General features: G+C 36.7%; 1 protein-coding gene across 2 annotated transcripts in view; it reads left to right on the top strand.

The window, feature by feature from the left end:
* Positions 1-24044, top strand: part of LOC150077304 (nucleosome assembly protein 1-like 4) — a 432049-nt gene that overhangs the window by 236980 nt on the left and 171025 nt on the right. For both annotated transcript variants that reach the window (XM_090386809.1, XM_090386808.1), the window contains 2 exons: positions 7175-7238; positions 12462-12529. In XM_090386809.1, coding sequence (XP_090242935.1) covers positions 7175-7238; positions 12462-12529 — 132 coding nt within the window. The remainder of the gene's footprint in view (positions 1-7174; positions 7239-12461; positions 12530-24044) is intronic.

Raw genomic sequence — 24044 nt, 5'->3', positions numbered from 1 at the left:
TTTCCGTGGCATACTTGTTCATCATTACTTTTGTTTTAGCCATATTCATCATGAGTCCGAAATCCTTACTAACTGTGCATAACTGATTAAGATTTTCCTCTAATTCTTTGGGATCGTGGCTTATGACCACAATGTCATCTGCAAATCGTAAATGGTTTAGGTACTCTCCGTTCACATTGACTCCTTTCTGCGACCAGTCTAATCTTCTGAAAGCTTCCTCAAGGGCAGCAGTAAACAGCTTCGGAGATATTGTGTCTCCTTGTCGAACTCCTTTCTCGATTTTAAATTTGCTACTGTCTTTGTCTAGTCTAATAAAGGATGTAGCACTCTCATATATTTTCTTCAAAATCATAATATATGGAGTATCTATGCCTTGTCTTTCCAGTGCCCGAAACATTGCCTTATGCTGTATGGAGTCAAATGCCTTTTCATAATCCACAAATGCCAGGCATAATGGTGTTTTATATTCATTTGCTTTCTCCATTAGCTGTGATATTACGTGAAGGTGATCCGTAGTTGAGAATCCTGTCCTAAAGCCAGCTTGCTCTTTCGGTTGATTCTCATCAAGTATTCTTTCTAATCTGTTAGTAATGACCCTTGTGAACAACTTGTAGATATGGGATAACAAGCTAATTGGTCTATAATTTCTAATTTCTGATTTATCTCCTTTCTTATGCAGCAAAACTATGATTGCATTATTCCACTGCTTAGACATCACACCTTTTCTAATGCACTTTGTGAAGAGCCTTGCCAGTTTTTGTGTTATGTCTCTTCCTCCCAATTTTAACAACTCTACAGTAACTTCATCTTCCCCCGGGGCTTTCCGATTCTTCATTTTCTTCAATGCATGTTCTACCTCATCAGGAAGAATATCGGGTATGTCGTATGTGTTGCTACTTTGCAATCCATCTTCCCCACTGCTGGTATCATTCCCTCGCTCCTTGTATAATTCTCTATAGTAGTCTTCTGCTATTTGAATTATGCCTTCTCTGCTGTTTATAAGCACACCATCGCTATTCTTCAGTTTCAGTATCATTTGTCTTTCTGTATTACTGCTCATGGCTGCTGATTTAAATCCTTTGTTTTCCCTTAATGCTTGTTCTACTTTTCTTGTGTTAAATCTTCTTATGTCCTCTCTGAGTCTCTTTCTAATGGCTTTGCATAACTCAGTATACTCAATTTTCTCCCTGGCAGTGTTTTTCTTGCTCTTCATTTGTCGTCTTTGGTTCATCATGACAAGTGTTTCTTGACTAATTTTTTCTTCTTTGGATTTCTGTTTCCCTATAGGTTTCTTGGGCTTTATCACTTTCAGAAAGTTGTAATATTCCTCGTCGATATCTTTGTCCTGAGCAGTCTGCAGAAGCTCAAACTTGTTCTTAAGTTCCAGTACATACTGTTTTTTTCTCCTCCTCTGTTATTTCAAAGACCTTTGTATTATTTACTCGAGTCAGTTTTTTCCTTTCCTTTCCTATATCTATGTCAAGTGTACATCTTACCATTCTGTGATCACTTCCAACATTTACCTTATTCAGGACGGTAACATCATTCACAATATATCTTCTGTTAGTGAGGATGAAGTCGATTTCATTAGTTGTTAATCCATTTGGACTCTTCCATGTCCACTTTCTGTTCACCCTTTTCTTGAAAAAAGTGTTCATTACTGACAGTCCTTGAGATTCTGCAAATTCCACAAGTCTTTCACCTCTTTTATTTCTTTCACCAATTCCAAAATTTCCTATAGTTCCTCTTTCTGCGCTGTTTTGCCTTTTTCCAACCTTAGCATTGAAGTCTCCCATAATAATAGTGTAGTGGGTTTTCTGCTCATCTAGAAGACTCTCAATTTCAGTGTACATTTCTTCAACCTCTTCATCATCATGGCTCGATGTTGGTGCATAAATCATTATAATCTTTGGCTTGTACCTCTTAGAAATCTTGAGTATTAGTCTTGACACCCTTGGCGATGTACTTTTGAATTCCAAAATGTTGTTTTTAAAATCTTTATGGATCAGAAACCCAACTCCACCCGCATAGGTCATAGTCATCTAACACATTCCTATTTGGTGAGGGTGGATGACCCACCTATGTGCAAGATGTGTAACGTTATTTTAACAGTCAGTCATCATTTTATAGAATGTCCTGTTTTTATAGAAGCACGGCGCTTGTGTTTTACCGCTTTTAATAATTTGACTGAACCATTTACACTCAGTCAGATAATAGGTGACAGAGACAACATGTCTGACATTTTTAACTTTTTACAATCTATTAATTTGTATACAAATATCTAAGTTTTATACTTTATATGCTTTTACTCTATACCTTTTTTACATCATAGTTAATTGCGTGACGTGGTAGCCTAGGCTACCAAAATGTTTAGTAGCCTTTTAAATTTGACTTGGCGCATTATGGCCTTAGCTGCCAATGCGCCATTAAAAACCAAACCAAACCTCTTGATATTTTCTATTCTCTTTCGTTCCTTTTGATTTGGAATATGATGGCTCTCCACCAGAAACTGGTGGTTGCACTTCACTTGGAATAACATTAGTGTCCAAATTTTCACATGATATAATATTTCTTACCTTATTAGCGATTCTGAAGTACCTGTAGCAATATTATTGTCGTCACTCCTCGGCCTTTTTGTTCTGATTACCCAGTTGTCCGTGGTAAAATATGTATTTTTTTCTTCTTAAAAACAACGTAATATTAATGAAACTTGCAATAGAAAAAGTAGCAGAAGAATGAAAAACACATCCAAGTTGTATGAAAGCACCGAATTATGAAGCAGAATAAAGCATGCGTGCAACACACTTGCTATATATATTTACTGCTACTGGATATTTGCACCTCTGGCCTTTAGGCAATTTGAGAATTTGTGCTGTAGCATAGCCAGCTTGAATTAAGAGCTAAAGGGATTAATTGAATAGTACTTCTCGGTACTACTCTTTGCTGAGTTGTACTGAGAAGTTTTAATATATACTGAGAAGCTGCATCAGTCAGCTGCTTTTTGTGCCCATGGTCAGTGAGCAAATTAAGGCGAATTGCAGAAGCAGTAGGGTTCATTCGTATCTCAGACTTAGTTCCAGTAGTAAGATTTCTACATGTACAGTATTGAAAAAGTAATTTTAACAACAGGTTTAACAACAATTTTAACAATAGCCTCTATATGCACAAAAAATTAATTTATTTAAACATTTCCGCGACGTCTTTCATTTATCCGGCGACCCCTCCCAGGTGTTGTACCACTGGTCTAGGTGATCCTGTATCACCTCTTTAACTGTTGACTACATTATTTTTCCTGGAACAGAAGTTAAACTAACAGGTATATAATTATTTGAACTCCCTTTGTGAATCAGGGATACATTTGGACATCTCCAGTCTGTGTGGCCATCCCCTGAGTCCATGGATGCTCTCATAATTATGGCTAAGGGTTTGCTTACTTCCCATGCTGCCCCCTTCATTATAACTGGATAGATTCCATCTACCCAAGGTGCCTTTTTTATATTTAACTTCAACAATTTATCCTCCACTTTGGTCTCAGTTATTACAAAATCCCTTAACTCCCTGGTAGAGTTAGATAAACTTCTTTCATTCCCCCACTTGAATAACTACTTGTGTGTATGTAGATGCAAAATACTCATTCAGTTTATCAACTACTTGAGCAGGATCAACAGTAGTCGAACCATCTATGTGAAGTGGACAAATCTGATTCATTCTCTTCCTTCTAGAGTTTACTTAAGTAAAGAACTCTTTGCTGTTTTTTTTTGCATCAACTGTCAAAGATTTCTTGTAATCTGTCTTCGCCTGCCTAACATCCTCTGTGATTTGATTACAGACTAGCTTATATCTGCCACAGGCTTCTGTGTAGCCTGATAATTTATATATGCATCCAATGCATTTTTATTTTCTGCCACAAGCCTCATTAATTCATCTGACATCCATTTAGTACTGAATCTTGAACAGTATTTCTTAGTTGGTATGAAAATCCTAGTAGCCTCCAAGATTAAGTCCCTAAAGTCTTCCCATTTAGAATTCACTGTTGATAACATAATCAGTTGATCCCATTGTATAGAATTTTAAAACTGTCTGAGACCACTGTAGGGAAAGCACAAAAAATTTCACCTTTATGAAAACAAAAACCCTTCCCTTTACCTGTTGTTATTTGGATTTTAGGAGCATTAGCAACTATGGCCATATTGATCCGGGGGGAGGGGGGGTATGCAGTGGTCATTCCCCGACCTTTCTGCCTCCTCCGTATTTGGTGGCTCGAACCCCGGTCTAATCAAGAGGCATGTGCTACGCACTGCTGCTCCTGGCTACAGAGGCGCCCCCATCCCCTTTACCTGTGATGGTAGTTACATCTTTAAGTAAATTCCACATCGGCACACTGTGCTCACTGTCACCTAGTGGTTCCTTTATCTGCAAATTCTTATTGCATGAATAATCACTGCTGATAATCAGATCAAGGGTATTACTCCCTATGGTTGCCCCTCGAACATGTCGCTGTAGAAAACAGTCCTTCAATAAATCCACAAAAGTTTTGCTAGCGTGCGAGTGACCAACTCACGAGTTCCAGTCAATATCTGGAAAGTTAAAATCCACCATTACAAGACATTCTGATTTACTGGCCCATTCTATTTCTCTGCACAACTGCTCATTGTACCCATCAGAGTCATTAGGCCTATAACATACTCGTACTCTTATTTTCCCTTTCCCAGTGTTTATGTCGCACCAAACAGACTCAACATTGCACTGTCCACCCTTGTCAACTGAATGCACTTCGTTAGATTTTATGTGTTTCTTAACTAACAGAATAACCCTTCCTCCCTTCCTTTCCTTACACATTGTACTCCACAAATTCCAATTCTGCACTGCTTATCTCTGTGACATCATGCCTTTGATGTCTTGATCAGCACTTCAAATTCGTCAATTTTATTTACTGTACTTCAAGCATTAGTGTACATGCAAGTATACATGCACTTGTTCTTACTCTTAGTTACCCTAACACAGCCCATGTATTTACTTGTTCCATGATGACTCATAGCAGCTCTTTAAGTCCCCAGCAACTTGCTCTCTAGACTGCTGCTGCTCGTTACACTAGAAGCAGTGCAATAATCACTTTCATCCCTTCCTGTGGCTACTGTTAATCTTTCAGTCTCTCCTATTAGCAAGCACAGACCACACTGAAAAAAATTCTACCCCCACGAGCCTTGCACAGTCTGTGGGCAGCTGAGAGTTTGATGGGCCCTCAATTTAAATTCTTCAAGGGCATCCACCCTGTCCTTCAAGCTCTCATATAAGCCCATAACAATGCCGAGTTGGCGCCTGATTTCCTCGTACTTCTTACATCGCGCGCACACACACACAAAGACATTCCCCTTTCCAATATCATGTCCTGTTCCTGATTGCTCCACAAACATCAAACAAGCAGTGCATTTTTTAATAGACTGTGATTCAGATGACAACTGCCCCTCTCAGTTCTCCCCTGAGCCACTAGTTTGAGCCTTTTGCTTTGCTGCTTTGGTTTGAGTCATGATTTCTATTCAAGTTCAATAAAATTCCAATACAAAATATAACACTAAACCTATATCCCAATGCAGTTATAACACTATATATATATATGTATGTATTTCGTTATCAAATATTATCTCCGAGTTATGTTATGACTTTCTTATCCCCTGTCAACTTATATGTATTAATTTATGATGTTATGTTTGTAATAACTAGGTCGCTATATTTATTTAGTTAAAAAAAGCACGATTCAATTGACAATGAAATTTAATAAGATTAATAAATTTTACTGACTTAATAAATAGCAATAGCTTAATTTTCAGTACTTACCTTACATTTCAGTAAGGTAAGTTCTGAAAATTAAGCTATTGCTACTATTTATTAAGTCAATCAAATCGGTACCCTAAGGAATCCTACAATTTATCCAATTGTCTAAATTTTACTGATTAATTGATGGCATGTTTCACCTCCAGTTCCTTGGATGAGGAATATGTAATCGTTCCCCATCAAACACAATTGAAGTAATGTTTTTGTTTATACTTCAGCATGACCACCTCGGAGTAGCTTGCAATAAATCATGAAAAAATTCATTAATCATATTTAGTGGTCCGTGAGCTTGAACCACTGTTCGCTAAGAGCGTGTGCTACTGCACTCTTGCTAATGACCACTCAAGCACAACCCCAGGGGGTCACATCTGGTGAGTATGGGCTTGGCACACCCATGGTCCTGAGCTGGATATAATCATTCTTCTCTTTCTTGGTGATTCTATTCTACTTTTGACTCTCTCTCTCTCCCTCTCCCCCCCTCTCCCTCTCCCAGGGTAAATTGGGAATATTTTATTTATTATTATTATTTTTTGGCTGGTGCAGCATTAGGCTCAGGCTTCCTTGCACCATACAGCTAATAATAATAATAATAATTACTATTATTAATTCAGTCATCAGTCATTTATTATCCAGGACAGTATGCAGTGGAATAAATAATAAGAATGAATGAGCAAAGTTAATTTTAATAGCATTATTTTAAGTGCACTCTGAAGTGGTATGTTGATAGGAACTTCAGTATGTTTATACAGTATGTTTTATATTTATATTTTTTAATGGCGAGTGTGTTTTCCTCTGATTTCTCACACCCTTGTGTAGGAATTGCTGAATTATTAAAATCACTTTGCATCAGCTTATTATTTGTTATTGTTATTTGGTTTTTTTTTTTTTTTTTTTTTTTTAGAAGCCTTAGCAACTAAGACCATATTGCTCCGGGGATATGCGGTGGTCATTCCCTGACCTTTCCTCCATATTTGGTGGTCACGGACTTGAACCCCAGTCTAATCAAGAAGCATGTGCTACGCACTGCTGCTCCTGCCCACCTGGCTACGGAGGCACCTGCTTATTATTTTGTCTTGTATTTTCTCTGACATTTTTTTTAAAATAGTGACCTTATGGTATTCCTCTTCCTGCTCCAAAATGTTAACTTATTGAGTTAAAAGTAACCTAAAAATAACTTATTCAAATGTGTCATGTGTTTTTTTTTTTTATCTAAAAAATAATTTTAACTTCCTTGTTTAAAGACACTTAACTTTTAATTTTAGAATAAGCATCAAAGAAAGTTTTTAACAAAGGAACACAAGTCATTTTTAACATATAGGAAAAGTAACACATTTATTTTCAGGAAGAACTAAAGAATCAAGTTAACATAGGCGACTGCGAAGGAAATGAAAGTAAAGTTTCTGATGGTAAGTATGTGCACATTGGTTACTTTAAAACCATTTCACAATTGAATACAAAGGTTTTTAAGTGAGTTTGCATTTCATACAGCATAAAGATAAAAGGAGCAAAAATAACATGTTCAATCATGATTTTAAATTATTAGCTGTCTGTTTTGTAATGGAGTTTAAAGAATAGGCTTTTATAATGTAACATTTTTGGAACCTCTGGAAGTTCTTTCTTGCATTACTAGAAATTGAGACCAAAATTTTTCTTTAATACTAATCATATCGGCTCCTTATATATGCTGCTGGCTTTTTTGTGATGTATTGTTGGTTTAGCATCAAACAACATTAACTAAATAATTGCATTTTTTTTTTTTTTTTTTTTTTTTTTGGAGATAACTTTAGTTTTACTTTATACAAAAATAACAATGCATATCATGTCATAGAACTGTATCTCTCTGGTAGTTCACAAGTTAGCTTAGGCTGTAAATACATTTACAGTAAACCAAGAAAATTTAAATTAATTTTTTCCCCTTCATTAATTACAAAAACGTTGACTACAAAATGTAGTTAACATCGTTTGACACTAAACCCTCGATATTCAGCCCTGGAAGGAAGATATCCCTAATGCTGACATTAAGGATATTAAGGTGTGTACATCTATTCTACAACTGTCTTTCCTCAATTTGAATGTATGCCCCCCTCAGGTTCTTAATATGAGCAAGTGAAAGTATCCTGACAGCATTGAGCCTGCTCAAACCATTCAAGGCCTTATGCACTTCAATCAGATCACCTTGCAGGTGCCTAGTCTACAAATGCTGCAACTTGCAGAACTTAAGCTTTTCTTCATAAGTGCACCCTTATTTTCCTCTCACTAATCTTGTTGCCCTTCTCTGTACTCGTTCTGGCAACTCTACATCCTTCCTAAAATGAGGCTTCCAGAATTGTATGCAGTACTCAAGCCTCACCATTACCTTATACAAAAGGATTATCACCTCCTTGTCTCTACTAGCAAAATTCCTATATATCGTTGACAAAATTCCATGACCTGCTCTGGCAGCCTGTCTGCACTGCTCAGAGAACTTCATATCTGACTGCACAATTACCCCCAGGTCTTTTTCATTCTCCACCTCCCTGAGTGTAGTACTATGCAGTTGGTACATTTCTCTTGGGTTACTGCTACCCATATGCAGTACTTTGCATTTGTCAATGTTAAACTTCAGTTGCCACTTCTCAGCCCATCTGCCTAACTTTTCTAGATCCTTTTGCAGTAGCATATACTGTCTTTAGTGTCATTAACAACCCTGCCAATCTTTGTATCATCTGCAAACTTGGACATTAAGCCTGATATACCTTGATTGATATCATTGATAAACACACAAAGCAACAATGGGCCCAGCACTGAACCCTGGAGGACTCCACTAATAACATTAGTGCACATAGAGCAGAGTTCATTTATTACCAATCTCTGCCATCTCCCGCTCAACCATCCCTTTATCCATTGCAGCAACTTTCCCTTAATGCCATACTGCTCCAATTTGTACAGCAGTCTTCCATGTGCAACAGTAGCAAAAGCTTTCCTGAAATCCAAATATATGATATCAAAATTATTTTTTGCACCCAGTTCCTTTGGGACCACATTGTAATATCCAGTCAAATTGGTCAGACAAGACTTCTCCTTAACAAACCCATGCTGTGTCTGAACTATCACTGCAGTCTTGTCTAGGTGATCCTGTATCACCCTTGTAACCAATGACTGCATTATTTCATTATTTTACCCAGAATAAAAGTTAAACTAACAGGTCTATCATTATTTGCATCACCTTTTGCACACCCTTTGTGAATTGGGAATACATTTGCACATCTCCAGTTCATGGCGACCTCATCTGACTCTAAGGATACTATCATAATTATGGCTCACACATGGTACTCCCCAAATTCCAATTCTGCACTGCTTATATCTGTGACACCATATCTGATCTGCGGCGCCTCCGTAGCCAGGTGGGAAGGAGCAGCAGTGCGTAGCACATGTTTCTTGATTAGACCGGGGTTCGAGCCCGTCACCACCAAATACGGAGGATGCGGAAAGGTCAGGAAATGACCACCGCATATCCCGGAGCAATATGGCCTTAGTTGCTAATGCTCCTAAAAACCAAATAATAACAAATAACAATAACACCATATCTGATATCCCAACAATATCTGCCTTTGATGTCTTGATCAGCACTTCAAATTCCTCAAATTTATTTAATATACTTCTAGCATCTGTGTACACATAAGTATACATGCACCTGTTCTTATTCTTAGTTACTCTAACACAGCCCATGTGTTTACTTGTTCAATGATGACTGCCAGCAGCTCTTGAAATCCCCAGCAACTTGCTCTCTAGGTTGCTGCTCATTGCAATAGAAGCAGTGCAAGAATCACTTTCACTTCTGCCTGCGGCTACTGTGAATTCCCCCCCCCCCCCCCAAGCTATCAGTTTTCCGATCCACCTAACACTGCCTCGATAGCATCAGCAAATATTCTTGCACCCTTTCTATTTATTAAGTGTATCCCATTCCTGTAGAAGCTCTCTCTCCTGTTAGCATCTTTAAGTAAATGTCACATGAGTGACATTTACTTAAAGATGACATTACATAAAGGAACTAGTGTTCCTTTATCTGCAGGTTCTTAACGCATGAAGAATCACTGCTGATAATCAGATCAAGAGCATTACTCTCTCTGTTTGCCTCTCGAACATGTTGCTATAGAAAACAGTCATCCAATAAATCTACAAAAGTCTTGCTAGTGTGCGAGTGACCAACTCACAAGTTCCGGTCAATATCTTTGAAGTTAAAATCCCCCATTATAAGACATTCTGATTTACTGGGCCACTCTTTTTCTCGGTATACTCATCAGATTCATTATGCCTATATCACACACCTATTCTCATTTTCCCTTTCCCAATGCTTATGTCACACCCCACTGACTTAACATTGCATTATCCACTAATGTCAATTAGTGGATGCACTTCCTTAGATTTTATGTGTTTCTTAACTAATAGCATAACCCCTCCTCCCTTCCTGTCCTGTCTATTCTTTCTGTACACATTATACTCCCCAAATTCCAATTCTGCATATGATAGTTTTATGGAAGTTTACATTTTTATTTTGCAAGATTTTTATAGTTTATTTTAAATTGACACCCTTAGCTGAAATTCATTTCTGTATTTCCAAAGTCTCTTTCAACAGCTCAATTTTTAGTTGGTTTCAATTTCATATTTAAATTTTCTATGAGAATTTAACCAAACATATAATAGAGGTGTCACTTTAAAAGAAGTTTTGCTGTTTCATATTTCTGTGTAGTAAGATACGACTAGCATCCCATTTCACTGTAATTTTATTTAGCATTAATTAATATTTAAAATGTGTTACTCCAGATTGTTATAGTAAATGCATTCCATAATTTACACAGCAAATTATTATGGAATGCATTTCATTCATATGAGGCCCCTGTGAAAGTGGGTTTGCCACTTTTCACTTATTTGGAGTGATCCAGGTTTGAATTCTGTCAGAAGACCAGAGAAATTCTTGAAAACTTCTTCAAATAAGTACTATAGTTTGATGAAAGGCTGAGGGAGTATGGTTTCCTCCATGAGTATCCAGCATGATGTTTTGTTTTTTAGCTTTGACATCATGTAAATTGACCTGTGAATATGCGCACACTGAATATAGTGAAAGTGAAAATTGCATGTAATTCAAAATAAAGTTGTATACCATGTGAACTGGCACACTTTCCTTGGTACACTGACCAAAGTAGTCAATGGCAACTATCTTTAAGTGATTTTATACTTTCATATAATCATGCCCTTTTCCAACAATGGCATATTATAAATACTACATTAGTACTAGAATAAAGATTCCTTCTTTAAGGATTTTTTGTGAGTACCATGCATTTCAGTCTCCCTGCTTTGTGTGGGCATGTAATAGCTGTTGTTGCTAATGCACCAGAAAAATCTTATATCATCCCTGCTTTTTTTTTTTTCTTTTTTTTTTTTGTACTTGTATATTTTCTATATTTTTATATTTTACAGAACTAAAATTACAACTGATGTTCAGATATTTTCCTATTCTTCAATACTGGTGAATAATTGGTATATATTGTTATAATTATGAATAATATTTACAAATGATGTTAGCAGCTAGGTTGATGGTGTTATGAATGAAATTATAAATAGTGATGAATCATTAAAATTATATCATGTCACGCTAAGTTAATATCATTTTTCCCAATAATGGTCATGGTGCAATGTCCAGTGAAAATTTTTTTCCCCCAACTAATTTGAGTGGTGTATGATTGAGCAAACAGATATTTTGTTCACTGCATGTAATCCAAAGGTTGAGTGCAGCAAAACATAATCTTTGGATTTCTGACAGTAGACTTCAAATACAATGATATTATTTGGTTACTACAACAGTTTAGACTGAAACATTTCTTCAACACAAAACCTTTATGAGATGAATACCTCTTGGCTCTGCCATAGTTGAATTGCAGTAAAATACCCATTTTTATATATTTTAGTGCATATTTTTAAGTACATTTTTCATCTCTAGTAATGAGCTGTTTTTGAAACAATGTTTACATGAATGTAGTGAAGTGAAAGTGGGCACCCATTCTCTAAGCGTGCTTGGTATCAATGTGTGGAAGCAATTTTTCAAGTTTTGACACTTTTTCTGTTGTTGTGACTGTTGTGAATGGCAAAGAATTGTGCAATGAGTTGAACTGAGTTTTCAGACAAATTCTTGTAAAAATCTTACTGTAGCCACATGATATAACATCTAGAATCTTTTTTTTTTTTTTTTTTTTGTGGCTGTACTCACATTATTCTCTTAAATTCATGAAACATTATATTCATATTGGATTTGTTTTATGCGCTGTTAATTTGAAAAAAAATATCAGAGAAGACAAGTTCATTAAAATGTGCATAGACTGGTGAGTAACATCTGCACAAAGTAGCATAAAAACATTTCCTGTGTTGTGCACAGATACATGAATGGATATTAAGACAGGCTTGGCAATGAGAAAAAATAGCATTACTTATGTGGTAACCTCACAATCACAACCTAAAGTCAGATTTAAACTGGTAAAATATTAATGTATCATTTATAAATCAGCTTTTCACTGTCCTTAAGTTAGCACTACAGTTTTCAGCTTTTTATGTGAAAAAAGAAAAAAAAAAAAACTTAAACTGTTCTTTGATTCCAGGAAAGGGCATTTCTAGTTTCTGGTTAATCGCTTTTAAAAATGTAGATATGTTGTCAGAAATGATTCAGGTAAGGCTTCTTTTCCTGTTTTATTAAATCTAATTTAAGCATCTTTCCTTAAGTATTTGTGGATCATCTTCATACTTATATGATGGTCTGTAGTCTTAGCATTTTGTGTAAATATAAACTTACATTTGCCACTCAGATATTTTCCATTTCTGTATTTCATTCATTCATGTTTTCTATTTCACATTAAAAACTGTGTTAGAAATTCTTATTTAAGTTCAACTTTGCACAGTCTAAGAGAAAAAATAAATAAAGCAGAGTGACTCATAAGTTATTGGGCACCTGCATTTAAGAAAAATGTAATATTAATATGCTAGTAAAGAATAGCCTATATACATATTCAGACATGGTGAATGATATGTCTACTTAAAAATGCATGGTGGTTGTGAGTGCCTTTGATCATTCCATTCTCAAACAGTTGTGTTCAGAAAGGTAAGATGTCCAGACCTGAATACATATGTGAAAATGATTTTGACTTCTTAGACTCAAGTGTTTTTAGTGCAACGTGTTTTGTTGTGAAGTTTAATGTACAAAAAGGTCAAACAAAATTTACAAAAAAATATTCTTAATTTCAAGTGCCATACCACAACACAACACAACAGCAACTAGTTGACAAGTTTCTGGAAATGTGATCAGTCACTGATGTGCCCAGATCTGGCAGGTAACATGTTAAGAGAAGTCAAAGTGCTGAATATTTTTGACTGCATAATGCAAAGGTCAAGGAAATCCATTTGCTAACTGCCACATCAGGTGGGCATTTTGTATAGCTCAACACAAAGGGTGCTTTAAGCAGCAAGTGTACTTGCAACATACAAGTCAACCATAATGCATGAAATGAAAGTTAAGGAAACTGCAAGATTGTATAATATTGTTGATGCTTTAGACTTTGTTACTTTTAATGGACAAGATATTGTGGGTATCATATTTTATATCAGTGGCCGTAGTTTAATATATCCACTTACAATGTGGGTTTTCATGTGGATTAAATGCTGACAAAAAACAGCCATGTTTTGTTTGGTCAGCATTTAATCTACATGAGATCACGGAAATGTCACTGCATGATCAGAAGGTTGGTGTATGGTATGCCATATCACAGAAGTGGATAATCAGTTCCATTCTTTTCAGGACACTAGATAGTATGAATCAGAGCTGTAATACTCAATATGTTCTACGTTGATAATAATATTAGTAAAATAATAAGAGGAGTTTACCTCAATATAGTACGTAGAACACTTCCGTGTGATACCTTCCAGAAATTAAAACGGAAAAAACGAAAAAATCGACAACTTACCGGTACATTAGAATAAAATATAAATATAAATAATTAAATAATCAATTTAACACAATTCAAATCAATTTAAAACAATTAAAAATCAAATTAACGCAATTAAAAGAATCTAATGAAAATATTCAAAACGATTTTCCTTCCTGAAGCTGACAACGCTTTTCTACCGTATGTCGTGATCACAGGAATGAAAATTACCGAATCAGGTTAAACCTGAAACTTAAATAGTGATTATTTGTCTTCGCACATGCGCGTAAAGGTCCACACATCGGAGATCAAATATGGCCGCCGAACATTAACAGAATTCTCGTGTAATTTAATTTCAACGGTTTCTGCAATTAATAGTCGCGTATAACTACGTTGAATGTTAAGTATTTTGGCCTCGTTAAATAAAAAAAGTATGTTTTTCATTAATGGCATGAAAGGCTAATTCTGACGCTGCTGAACAAGAAACACGAACTGAGGCTTCATGTTGATTTACATGAATATTAAGAGAAAATCACATCGAACCTTGGTAAGATGAGTCGTAATCACCGCAATTAAATTGATTATTTAATTATTTATATTTTATTCTAATGTACTGGTAAGCTGTCGATTTTTTTTTCGTTTTTTCCATTTTAATTTCTGGAGGGTATCATACGGAAGTGTTCTATGTACTATATTGAGGTAAACTCCTCTTATTATTTTACCAATATTTTCAGGACACTATAAGTGCTGAATGTTATAGTGAATTTATTCCATTTACTTTCATAAGACATTTAAACGAGGAAGAAATGCTATTCTCCATGGCTCCTTTCAGCACAGTGATGCTGTGGCATACATTGCATGTCTTGTATCTCTGCTATATGCTTTTTCCAAAAAAGGTATGGCACTTCTCCATAACTTGTTTGAAGAAAATAATTTCAAAGGACATTTTTCTGGTGATATTACCCGATCTGTCTCCCCATTTTTTTTGGAAGAGCAATGGAAGCATCAATGTATAAACAAAACCTTTGCCCATTCGTTAATCTGAAATAAGCCATCCCTCTTCTGAGTTTATAGTTGTCTTCTTTAACAAAATAAAATTTGTTGATGCTTGTCTATAACTTTGCATAATTAAATTTGGATGCATTATTACAAGTGCACAGAATCATCCAGTTACAAGTTTCATATGTCGGACACTTAGTTAAATCTGAGGCTATAGGCTTTACAGAGTGTGGTTACTTATAAAACCATAATCTAAAAATTAGCTTTAAATGCAGACATAAAGAAAAGAGACAGATGTAATTTAATTTAATTTGTTTGTCAGTTAGTTACCAAAAATGTATTCTCCATGCCAACAAAATTATACAAGTTAGTATACAAGTACAATGTATGCAGTGTGTTACATTTCAGCCACATTAGCAAATAGTAATAATTCATGATCTATAACAAAAGAAGAGCAATGACTTTTATGCGTATACTGAGAACATTTCATTTCTGTTTGTTCACCAGATTATCCATTCATTCCTCCAATCAGCACGTGCAACAAACATAATATCCTCTTCTTCAGCAACAGTATATGCTATTTGGATAATCTGTGTGATATCTATGATAAAATTAAATAATAATTGCTGGATTTCTATTGGTTTAATTTAAATGAAATTTGAAAAGTCCTGACAATTTTTCCAAAAGAAACAAATATAAAATTTTATGAAAATCCATCCACTAGGAATTGAATTATTCTTTATTTGCAGATGAATAGCTCAATTAGAGTTCTTTATTATTTCTTCGTCTGCTGACTGATAGATAAAAAATAATAATTTCTGGATTTCTATTGGTCTGATTTTAATGAAATTTTGGATGACCCAACAAATTAAATAAATCTGGTTTGAGAGTGCAAGCTGTTCAACTGCACTCATGCAAGAGTGCAGTTGAAGAATTTTGAGCTCCTGCAACCAGATAGGTTTTTTGAAAAATTGATGTTTTATTGACCTAATTAACCCATTAAATCATATTCAATAAATAGCTTTATAGTCCTAGTCACATTTGTTAGATTATTTTTAAATTTAGCGAGATTCTGTAAGTTACAGTGTAATATAAATAGAACCTTTGTACTGGGTGATTTACCACTAATATTGTATCTCATAACTTATACCGTAATGCCTGGTTAGGTTAGGGAGATTGCAGTGTTTTAATTGTGGTGAATAGGTACCTTAAAAGAATCACATAGGGTGGTGTTAATTGGATAATTTTATTATCTATTAGCATTAGCAGAGATATATGATGCAAGAAAGCAAGCTTATACAGCATCAGCCAAAAAAAAAAAAAAACCACCCTTCCCATTTCACCGAGCCATTCACTCCAAAAGTTTCTCCACTTCTTCCTTGAATTTATTTAAGTTATCAACTTCAAAAACAACAGGTGGAAGTTTGTTCCAGCAATCAACTACCCCTGAATAATTGAAAATTTCTGCACATCTATTCTAGAACTGTTTCTTCAATTTTAGTTTATCCCCCTCAGGTTTTTAATCTGAGCAAGAATCCCATCAGCATTGAACCCTTCAAACCATTCAAGGCTTTATACACCTTAATCAGACTACCTCCCAGGTGCCCTAGTCTACAGACACTGGAATTTGTAGAACTTAAGCCTTTCTTCATAAGAGCAACCCTTTGTTCCCTTCACCAATCTCTTTGCCCTTCTCTGTACTCATTCCAGCAGCTCTACATCTTTCCTTAATTTGAGGTCTCCAAACCTGTATACATTTCTCAAGGTGTGGCTTGACCATTGTATTATACAAGGTGATAATCACCTCCTTATCCCTGCTAACAAAATTGGCATGTATATCATTGACAAAATTATCATTGACTCTATTGTCAGGGAGACAGGGAATATAGTATGCAAAAAAAGATAGGTGGAACAGGACCAGGGTATGTCTGCCAGGGGCAAAAGTTAATGACATTGTAGTGCAGATATCATCTTTTACAGGCACAAAAGGTGATATTCTTGTACACGTTGGCACTAATGACCCTAAGAGTAAGAGATCTACAGATTTATTTAACAAGTACAAGACAATGCTGAAAAAAAGTTGAGTTAGGGTTAAATTTAAGTGTCAGCAATTCTGCCCAGACACGATAGGAGGGAGTATATGATGAGAACCTTGTCAATCAATTCGGCCCTGGAGAGATTGTGCAAGGCTCATGGGGTAGAATTTTTTTCAGCACAGTCTGTGCTTGCTAACAGGAGAGACTGCTTCTACAGGAATGGGATACATTTAAATAGAAAAGATGCAAGAATATTTGTGATGTTATCGAGGCATTGTTAGGCGGATCAGAAAACTGTTAGTTTGGGGAGGGGGGGATTCAGAGACTAAAAGATTAAGGGTAATGTGCTTCTATTGTAATGACTAGCAGCCTAGAGAGCAAGTTTCTGGGGATTTCAAGAGCTGTTGGGAGTAAATGCATGGGCTGTGTTAGGGGAACTAAGAGTAAGAACAAGTGCATGTATACTTGCATGTACACCAATGCTAGAAGTACAGTAAATAAAATTGATGAATTTGAAGTGCTGATCAAGACATCAAAGGCAGATATTGTTGGGATATTAGCGACATGGTGTCACACAGATATAAGCAGTGCAGAATTGGAATTTGGGAAGTGTATACAGAAAGGACACACAGGGTAGGAAGGGAAGGGAGGTTATGCTGTTAGTTAAGAAACACAAAATCTAAGGAAGTGCATTCATTTGACACGGGTGGACAGTGCAATATTGAGTCTTTTTGGTGTGATATAAACACTAGGAAAGGGAAAATGAGAGTAGGAGTATGTTATAGGCCTAATTACGCTGATGAGTACAGAGAAATAGATTGGGCCAGTAAATCAGAATGTCTAGTAATGGGGATTTTAACTTTCCAGTTATTGACTGGAACTTGTGAGTTGGTCACTTGCGTGCTAGCAAGACTTCTGTGGATTTATTGGAGGATTGTTTTCTTCAGCAACACATTTGAGGGGCAACCAGAGGAGGAATACCATTGATCTGATTATCAGCAGTGGTGATGCATGCATTAGGAATTTGCAGATAAAGGAACCACTAGGTGACAATGATCACAGTGTACTAATATGGGATTTACTTAAAGATGTAACTACGATCAAGGGTAAAGGGAAGGGTTTTTGTTTTCATAAAGGTGACTACAGTGGTCTCAGACAGTTTTTAAAATTCTATACAGTGGGATCAACTGATGATGTTACCAATGGTGAATTCGAAATGGGAAGTCTTCAGGGACTTAATCTTTGGGGCTACTAGGCTTTTCATATCAACCAAGAAATACTGTTCAAGGTTCAGACCTAAATGGATGTCGGATGAATTAATGAGACTCGTGGCAGAGAAGAAAAATGCATGGGATGCATATAAATTATCAGGCGACACAGAAGCCTACGACAGATAAAAGCTAGTCTGTAATTAAATCACAAAGGAGATTAGGCAGGCGAAGGCAGATTATGAAAAATCTTTGTCAATGGATACAAAAAAAACCAGCAAAGAGTTCTTTACTTATGTAAACTCTAGAAGGAAGGGGATGAATCAGATTGATCCACTTAACATAGATAGTTCAACTGTTGATGATCCTGCTCAAGTAGTTGTTAAACTGAATGAGTATTCAGTTTAACAACTACTTGAGCAGGATCATCAACATTCACACATGAGTAGTTATTCAAGGGGGAGATGAAAGAAGTTTATCAAACTGTAACAGGGAGCTCAGTGATTTTGTAATAACTGAGAGCAATGTTGAGGAGAAATTGTTGAAGTTAAACATAAAAAGGCATCTAGGGCAGATGGAATCTATCCAATTATAATGGAGGCAGCAAGGGAAGTAAGCAATCCCTTAGCCATAATTATGACAGCATCCTTAGTGTCACTTGACTGGAGATGTGCAAATGTGTTCACAATCCCCCTTGTACTGGAGATGTGCAAATGTATCCCCAATTCACACTCCCCATGGTTTGAGATGTGCAAATGTATCCCCAATTCACAAAGGGGGTTCAAAGGGTGACAAATAATTATAGACCTGTTAGTTTAATTACTGTTCCAGGGAAAATAATGGAGTCACTGGTTAAAGAGGTGATACAGGATCATCTAGACAAGAGACAGCAGCAATAGTTCCAACACAGCATGGGTTTGTTCAGGGGAAGTCTTGTCTGACCAATTTGATTGGATACTACGATATGGTCACAAAGGAACTAGTCCAGATAAAATAATGGAATCACTGGTTAAAGAAGCATTGCAGGATCATCTAGACAAGACTGCAGTAATAGTTAAGGCACAGCATGGGTTTGTTAAAGGAAGGTATTATCTACCCAATTTGATTGGATACTATGAAGTGGTTACAAAGGAACTGGATGCAAAAAATAATTTTGATATCATATACTTGGATTTCAGGAAAGCTTTTGACACTGTTGTGCATGAAAGACTATTGTACAAATTGGAACAGAATGGTATTAAGGATAAGTTGCTACAATCGATAAAAGGACGGTTGAGTGGGAGAAGACAGAACAATGGATGCTGCTCTTCATGGACTTATGTTATCAGTGGAGTCCCACAGCATTCGGTGTTGGGTCTACTGTTATTTTGTATATTTATCAATGATATTGGTGAAGGTATATCAGGCTTAATGTCCAAGCTTGCAGAAGATACTAAGGTTGGCAGGGTTGTTTAATTACACTAAAGACAGTAAGCTACTGCAAAAGGATCTGGAAATGGGCTGCAACTGAATTTTAACATCGACAAATGCAAAGTACTGCATATGGGTAGCAGTAACCCAAGAGAAACGTACGAACTCTGTTGTACTACACTCAGGGAGGTGGAGAGTGAAAAAGACCTTGGGGTAATTGTGCAGTCAGGTATGAAGTTCTCTGAGCAGTGCAAACAGGCTGCCAGAGCAGGTCAAGGAGTTTTGTCAATGATATATAGGAATTTTCCTAGCAGAGACAAGGAGGTGATTATCCCTTTGTATAAAGTAGTGGTCAGGCCACACCTTGAGTTCTGTATACAGGTCTGGTGATCTCATTTTAGGAAGGATGTCGAGTTGCTAGAACGAGTACGGAGTAAGACAAGATTGGTGAGAGGAACAAAGGGGTGTGCTTATGAAGAAAGGCTTAAGTCCTGCAAGTTGCATCTGGAGTCTAGGCACCTGCAAGGTGATCTGATTAAGGTGTATAAGGCCTTGAATGGTTTGAGTAGGTTGGATGCTGACGGGATACTTTCGCTTGCTGAGAATAAGAATCTGAGGAGGCATAGATTCAGGTGATACAGTTGTAGAATAGATATGCAGAAGTTTGACAACGGGTAGTTGATTGCTGGAAAAGACTTCCATCTGTTGTTGTGGAAGTTGATAGCTAAAATAAATTTAAGTCTGAACTAGACAAACGTTTGGAGTGACTGGATGGGTGAAATGGGAAGGGTGGTTTTTTTTTTTTTTTTTGGTTGCTGCTGTATAAGCTTGCTTTCTTGCATCATATGCCTCAACTAATGCTAATGCTAAAACCCCTTTGGCAGCTTGTCTACAATGCTTCCGTAGCCGAGTGGGCAGGAGCGGGACTGCAGTAGCACACGCTCTTTGAGTAGGTAGACTGGGGTTCAAGCCCCTGCTTGCTGAATACGGTCGATCTGCCAACCCGCACTGGACCACCGTGGCAGATTATGGTCCATTTCCCTCAGCATGAATTGTTGAGGAAGCTTCCATCCTGCAGTGGGTTGATAATGGCTGCACTTTACTTTTTTTTTTTTTTACTGTCATTAACAACCTTGCCAACCTTTCTAACATCAGCAAACTTCGATATTAAACCTGATATACAGTCAGTCCTCCTATAACACGTGTATACGTGTTATAGCATACACGATTTATAAATAGGGGGGAAATATGAACCGAATTCGCTTATGCATGATTCACCTTTTTGTTTACAAGAAATAGCAGTCGAACCCGGAATCACCCGAACTAAACGCAGCATGATAAGAATGAAGAGAAAATTCTGAAAATGTATTTGTGTTTTATATCAGTGAAGGGAAAACACATTTCACCATAATAACGGAAAAACCCACACAATTTCAGCTATCGGTATTATCGCAAATGCAATTAGATCGAGTTTGCTGCCAGTTTATAACAGATTCCATTATCAGAAACGCAACTGAAAATTGTTTTTATTGTTTTATGGTAGTAACCCCCCAGAAATGTGATTTAGTAAAATGTGAGCTAGTGAGGTGTTAATAGTGTGTCTCTGCCTTTATGGTGTTGTTTATTCAGTTGCTGCACGCACGCAGCTTTGTTTATGTGTATCAAGCATGCCTCCTCATTTTGTAATTGTGCTTCATTCCCTGAAAATGAGTAAAATACTTAAAAGGCGTGAACCTGTTGAAGACAATACAGATTCAGAGAGAAAAAGAAAAGCAATATCAATAGACAGAGGCGGACTAGGTCAAAAATCCTTATCCGGGGAAAACTTGTAGCAGCCTCACACTAGCGTTTATGGTCAAAATCACACTGGCCTCCATCATGTTCTGGCCTCTGGTACACCAGAGTTTCCCCGGTAAGGCTTATGGCCAGTCAGCCTCTGTCGATAGAGAAAAAATATGAAATTATGAAACATTTTGAGCGAAATGAAAGACTGTGTGATATTGCATATGCTACAGGCCTAAATGAGGCAACGCCGAGAATTAGAGAAAATAAAAACAACTTTTATAGCAGGAACAACTCAGTGTAACAAAATTCATTAGATCAAGACACAAAGAATTGGAAGAGATGGAACATCTGTTTGGATAGACGATCAAACAAAGAACAAGTTTGCTTAAGATAGAAGCAAAGGCATTAGCAATATTTTATTATGGAATAGTTGTAATAAAATACATATTTTATTATAATTATTTATTGTGTTTGGTAATGTTTTGGTTACAAATGTGTGTTCAATCTTGGGTGGTCAGCACCTAACTCTATTTTTCCGATAGGGCCAGTTATTTATATTGCACGATTTTGCATTGCACAAGAGTTTCTAGGAACACAGCTATCATGCTATAAGAGAACTGACTGTACCTTCATCAGTATTATTGATAAATATACAAAACAACACGGGCCCAGCATTGGACCCTGGGTAACTCAACTAATAACATTAAACCATGAAGAGCGTGTCCATTGATTACCACTCTCTGTCTTCTCCCACTCAACCATACTTTTATTCATTGTAGCATATTGCCCTTAATATCATCCTGTTTTTGTACAATATGTCTAGTTTGTACAATAGCCTTCCATGTGCAACTGCAGTTATTGTTCTCAAAGAATGGGTTTGTCAAGGGGAAGCTTTCCCAAAATCCCAAGTATATGATATCAAAATTATTTTTTGTATCTAGTTCCTTTGTGTCCACATCATAGTAACCAATCAAATTGATCAGACAAGACTTCCCCTTGATTATCCCATGCTGTGTCTGATCTGAACAATAACTGCAGTCTTGTCTTGATGATCCTGCAATTCTTCTTTAACCAGTGACTCCATTATTTTTCCCAGAACAGAAGTTAAACTAACAAGTCTGTAATTCCTTGGATATACCTTTGATCCCCCCTTTGTGAATTGGAGATAAATTTCACATATCCAGGCCATGGGGACCTCCTGCAGGGACAAATCTGGACTGTGAACAGAAGTTAAACTAACAAGTCTGTAATTCCTTGGATATACCTTGATCCCCCTTTGTGAATTGGATATAAATTGCACATATCCAGTCCGTGGGGACCTCCCTGCAGAGACAAATCTGGACTGTGCCTGAGCTTGCCAGGGAGGGCCTGGGGATGAAAATATGAAAGGGGCTATACTGAAGATGGAGAGAATAGATGAAGATTAAGTTGGATGATAGGAGGGCTGTTCACCTGGAAATAGGAAGTTAATGGGCTAGAGGGGAACCACTGTGGGAAAATCCCATCCTCACAGGGGGGCGTACTGTTAAGTACAAGTTAAAAGTTTGTGTTGGCTGTAGCATTGTCTGGTATTCTGTTAAACATTCTGTACTTAACAGAATAGCAGACCTGCTATTCTGTTTAGTGTGACATAAGCACTGGGAAAGCAAAATTGAGAGTAGGAATGTGTTATAGGCCTGATGATTCTGATGTTTATAATGAACAGATGTACAGAGAAATAGCGGGCGAGTAAATCAGATTGTATAATGGGGGGATTTTGATTTCCCAGACATTGACTGGAACTTGTGGGTTGGTCATTAGCACACTAGCAAGGCTTTTGTGGATTTATTAGAGCATTATTTTCTACGGCAGAATGTTTGAGAGGCAACTGGAGGGAGTAATACTCTTGATCTGATTATCAGCAGTCATTATTCATGCATTAAGAATCTGCAGATAAATGAACCACTAGGTGGCAGTGATCACACTGTACTGATGTGGGACTTACTCAAAGATGTAACTACCATCAGGGTAATGGGAAGGGTTTTTTCTTTCATAAAGGTGAATATAGTGGTATATTCACCTCAGACAGTTTTTAAATTCTATATAGTGGGACCAACCGATGTGTTACCAACAGCAAATTCTAAATGGGAAGCATTCAAGAATTATTCTTGGATGCTACTAGGCTTTTTATCCCAACTAAGAAATACTGTTCAAAGTTTAGACCTAAATGGATGTCAGATGAACTAATGAGACTCTTGGCATTAAAGAAAAATGCATGCGAAGCATATAAATTATCAGGTATTGCAAAACGCTATGCTAGATATATATAAGCTAGTCTGCAATGAAGTCACTAAGGAGGTTAGACAAGCGAAGGCAGATTATGAGAAATATTTGAAAAAGGATGCAAAGAAAAACAGCAAAGACTTTACTTATGTAAACTCAAGAAGCAAGGGGGATGAATCAGATTGGTCCACTTGATATTATTGGTTCAACTGTTGATGATCCTTCTCAGATAACTGACAAACTGAAATAGTATTTTGCATCTACATTCACACAGAGGAATTCTGTAGGAAAGTGAAGGACAGAAGGTTTTTGAACTCTAAAAGAGAGCTAAATAAATAATTTTGTAATAACTGGGAGCAAATTAGAGGAGAAATTGTTAAAGTTAAACATAAGAAAGGTATCTGGGGTGGATGGGATCTATCCAGTTATATTAAAGGAGGTGACAAAGGAAGTAAGCAAACTCTTAGCCATAATTATGAGAGCATCCTTGGACTCATTGGAGGTCCCCATGAACTGGTGATGTGCAAATGTATCCCCAATTTACAAAGGGGGTTCAAAGAGTGACA

This window comes from Mastigoproctus giganteus, chromosome 12 (assembly GCF_048544385.1).
Source record: "Mastigoproctus giganteus isolate SK-2022 chromosome 12, ASM4854438v1, whole genome shotgun sequence".
Taxonomy (NCBI): domain Eukaryota; kingdom Metazoa; phylum Arthropoda; class Arachnida; order Uropygi; family Thelyphonidae; genus Mastigoproctus; species Mastigoproctus giganteus.
The sequence above is the reverse complement of the archived record's forward strand: the minus strand, read 5'-3'. Positions and strand labels throughout refer to the sequence as shown.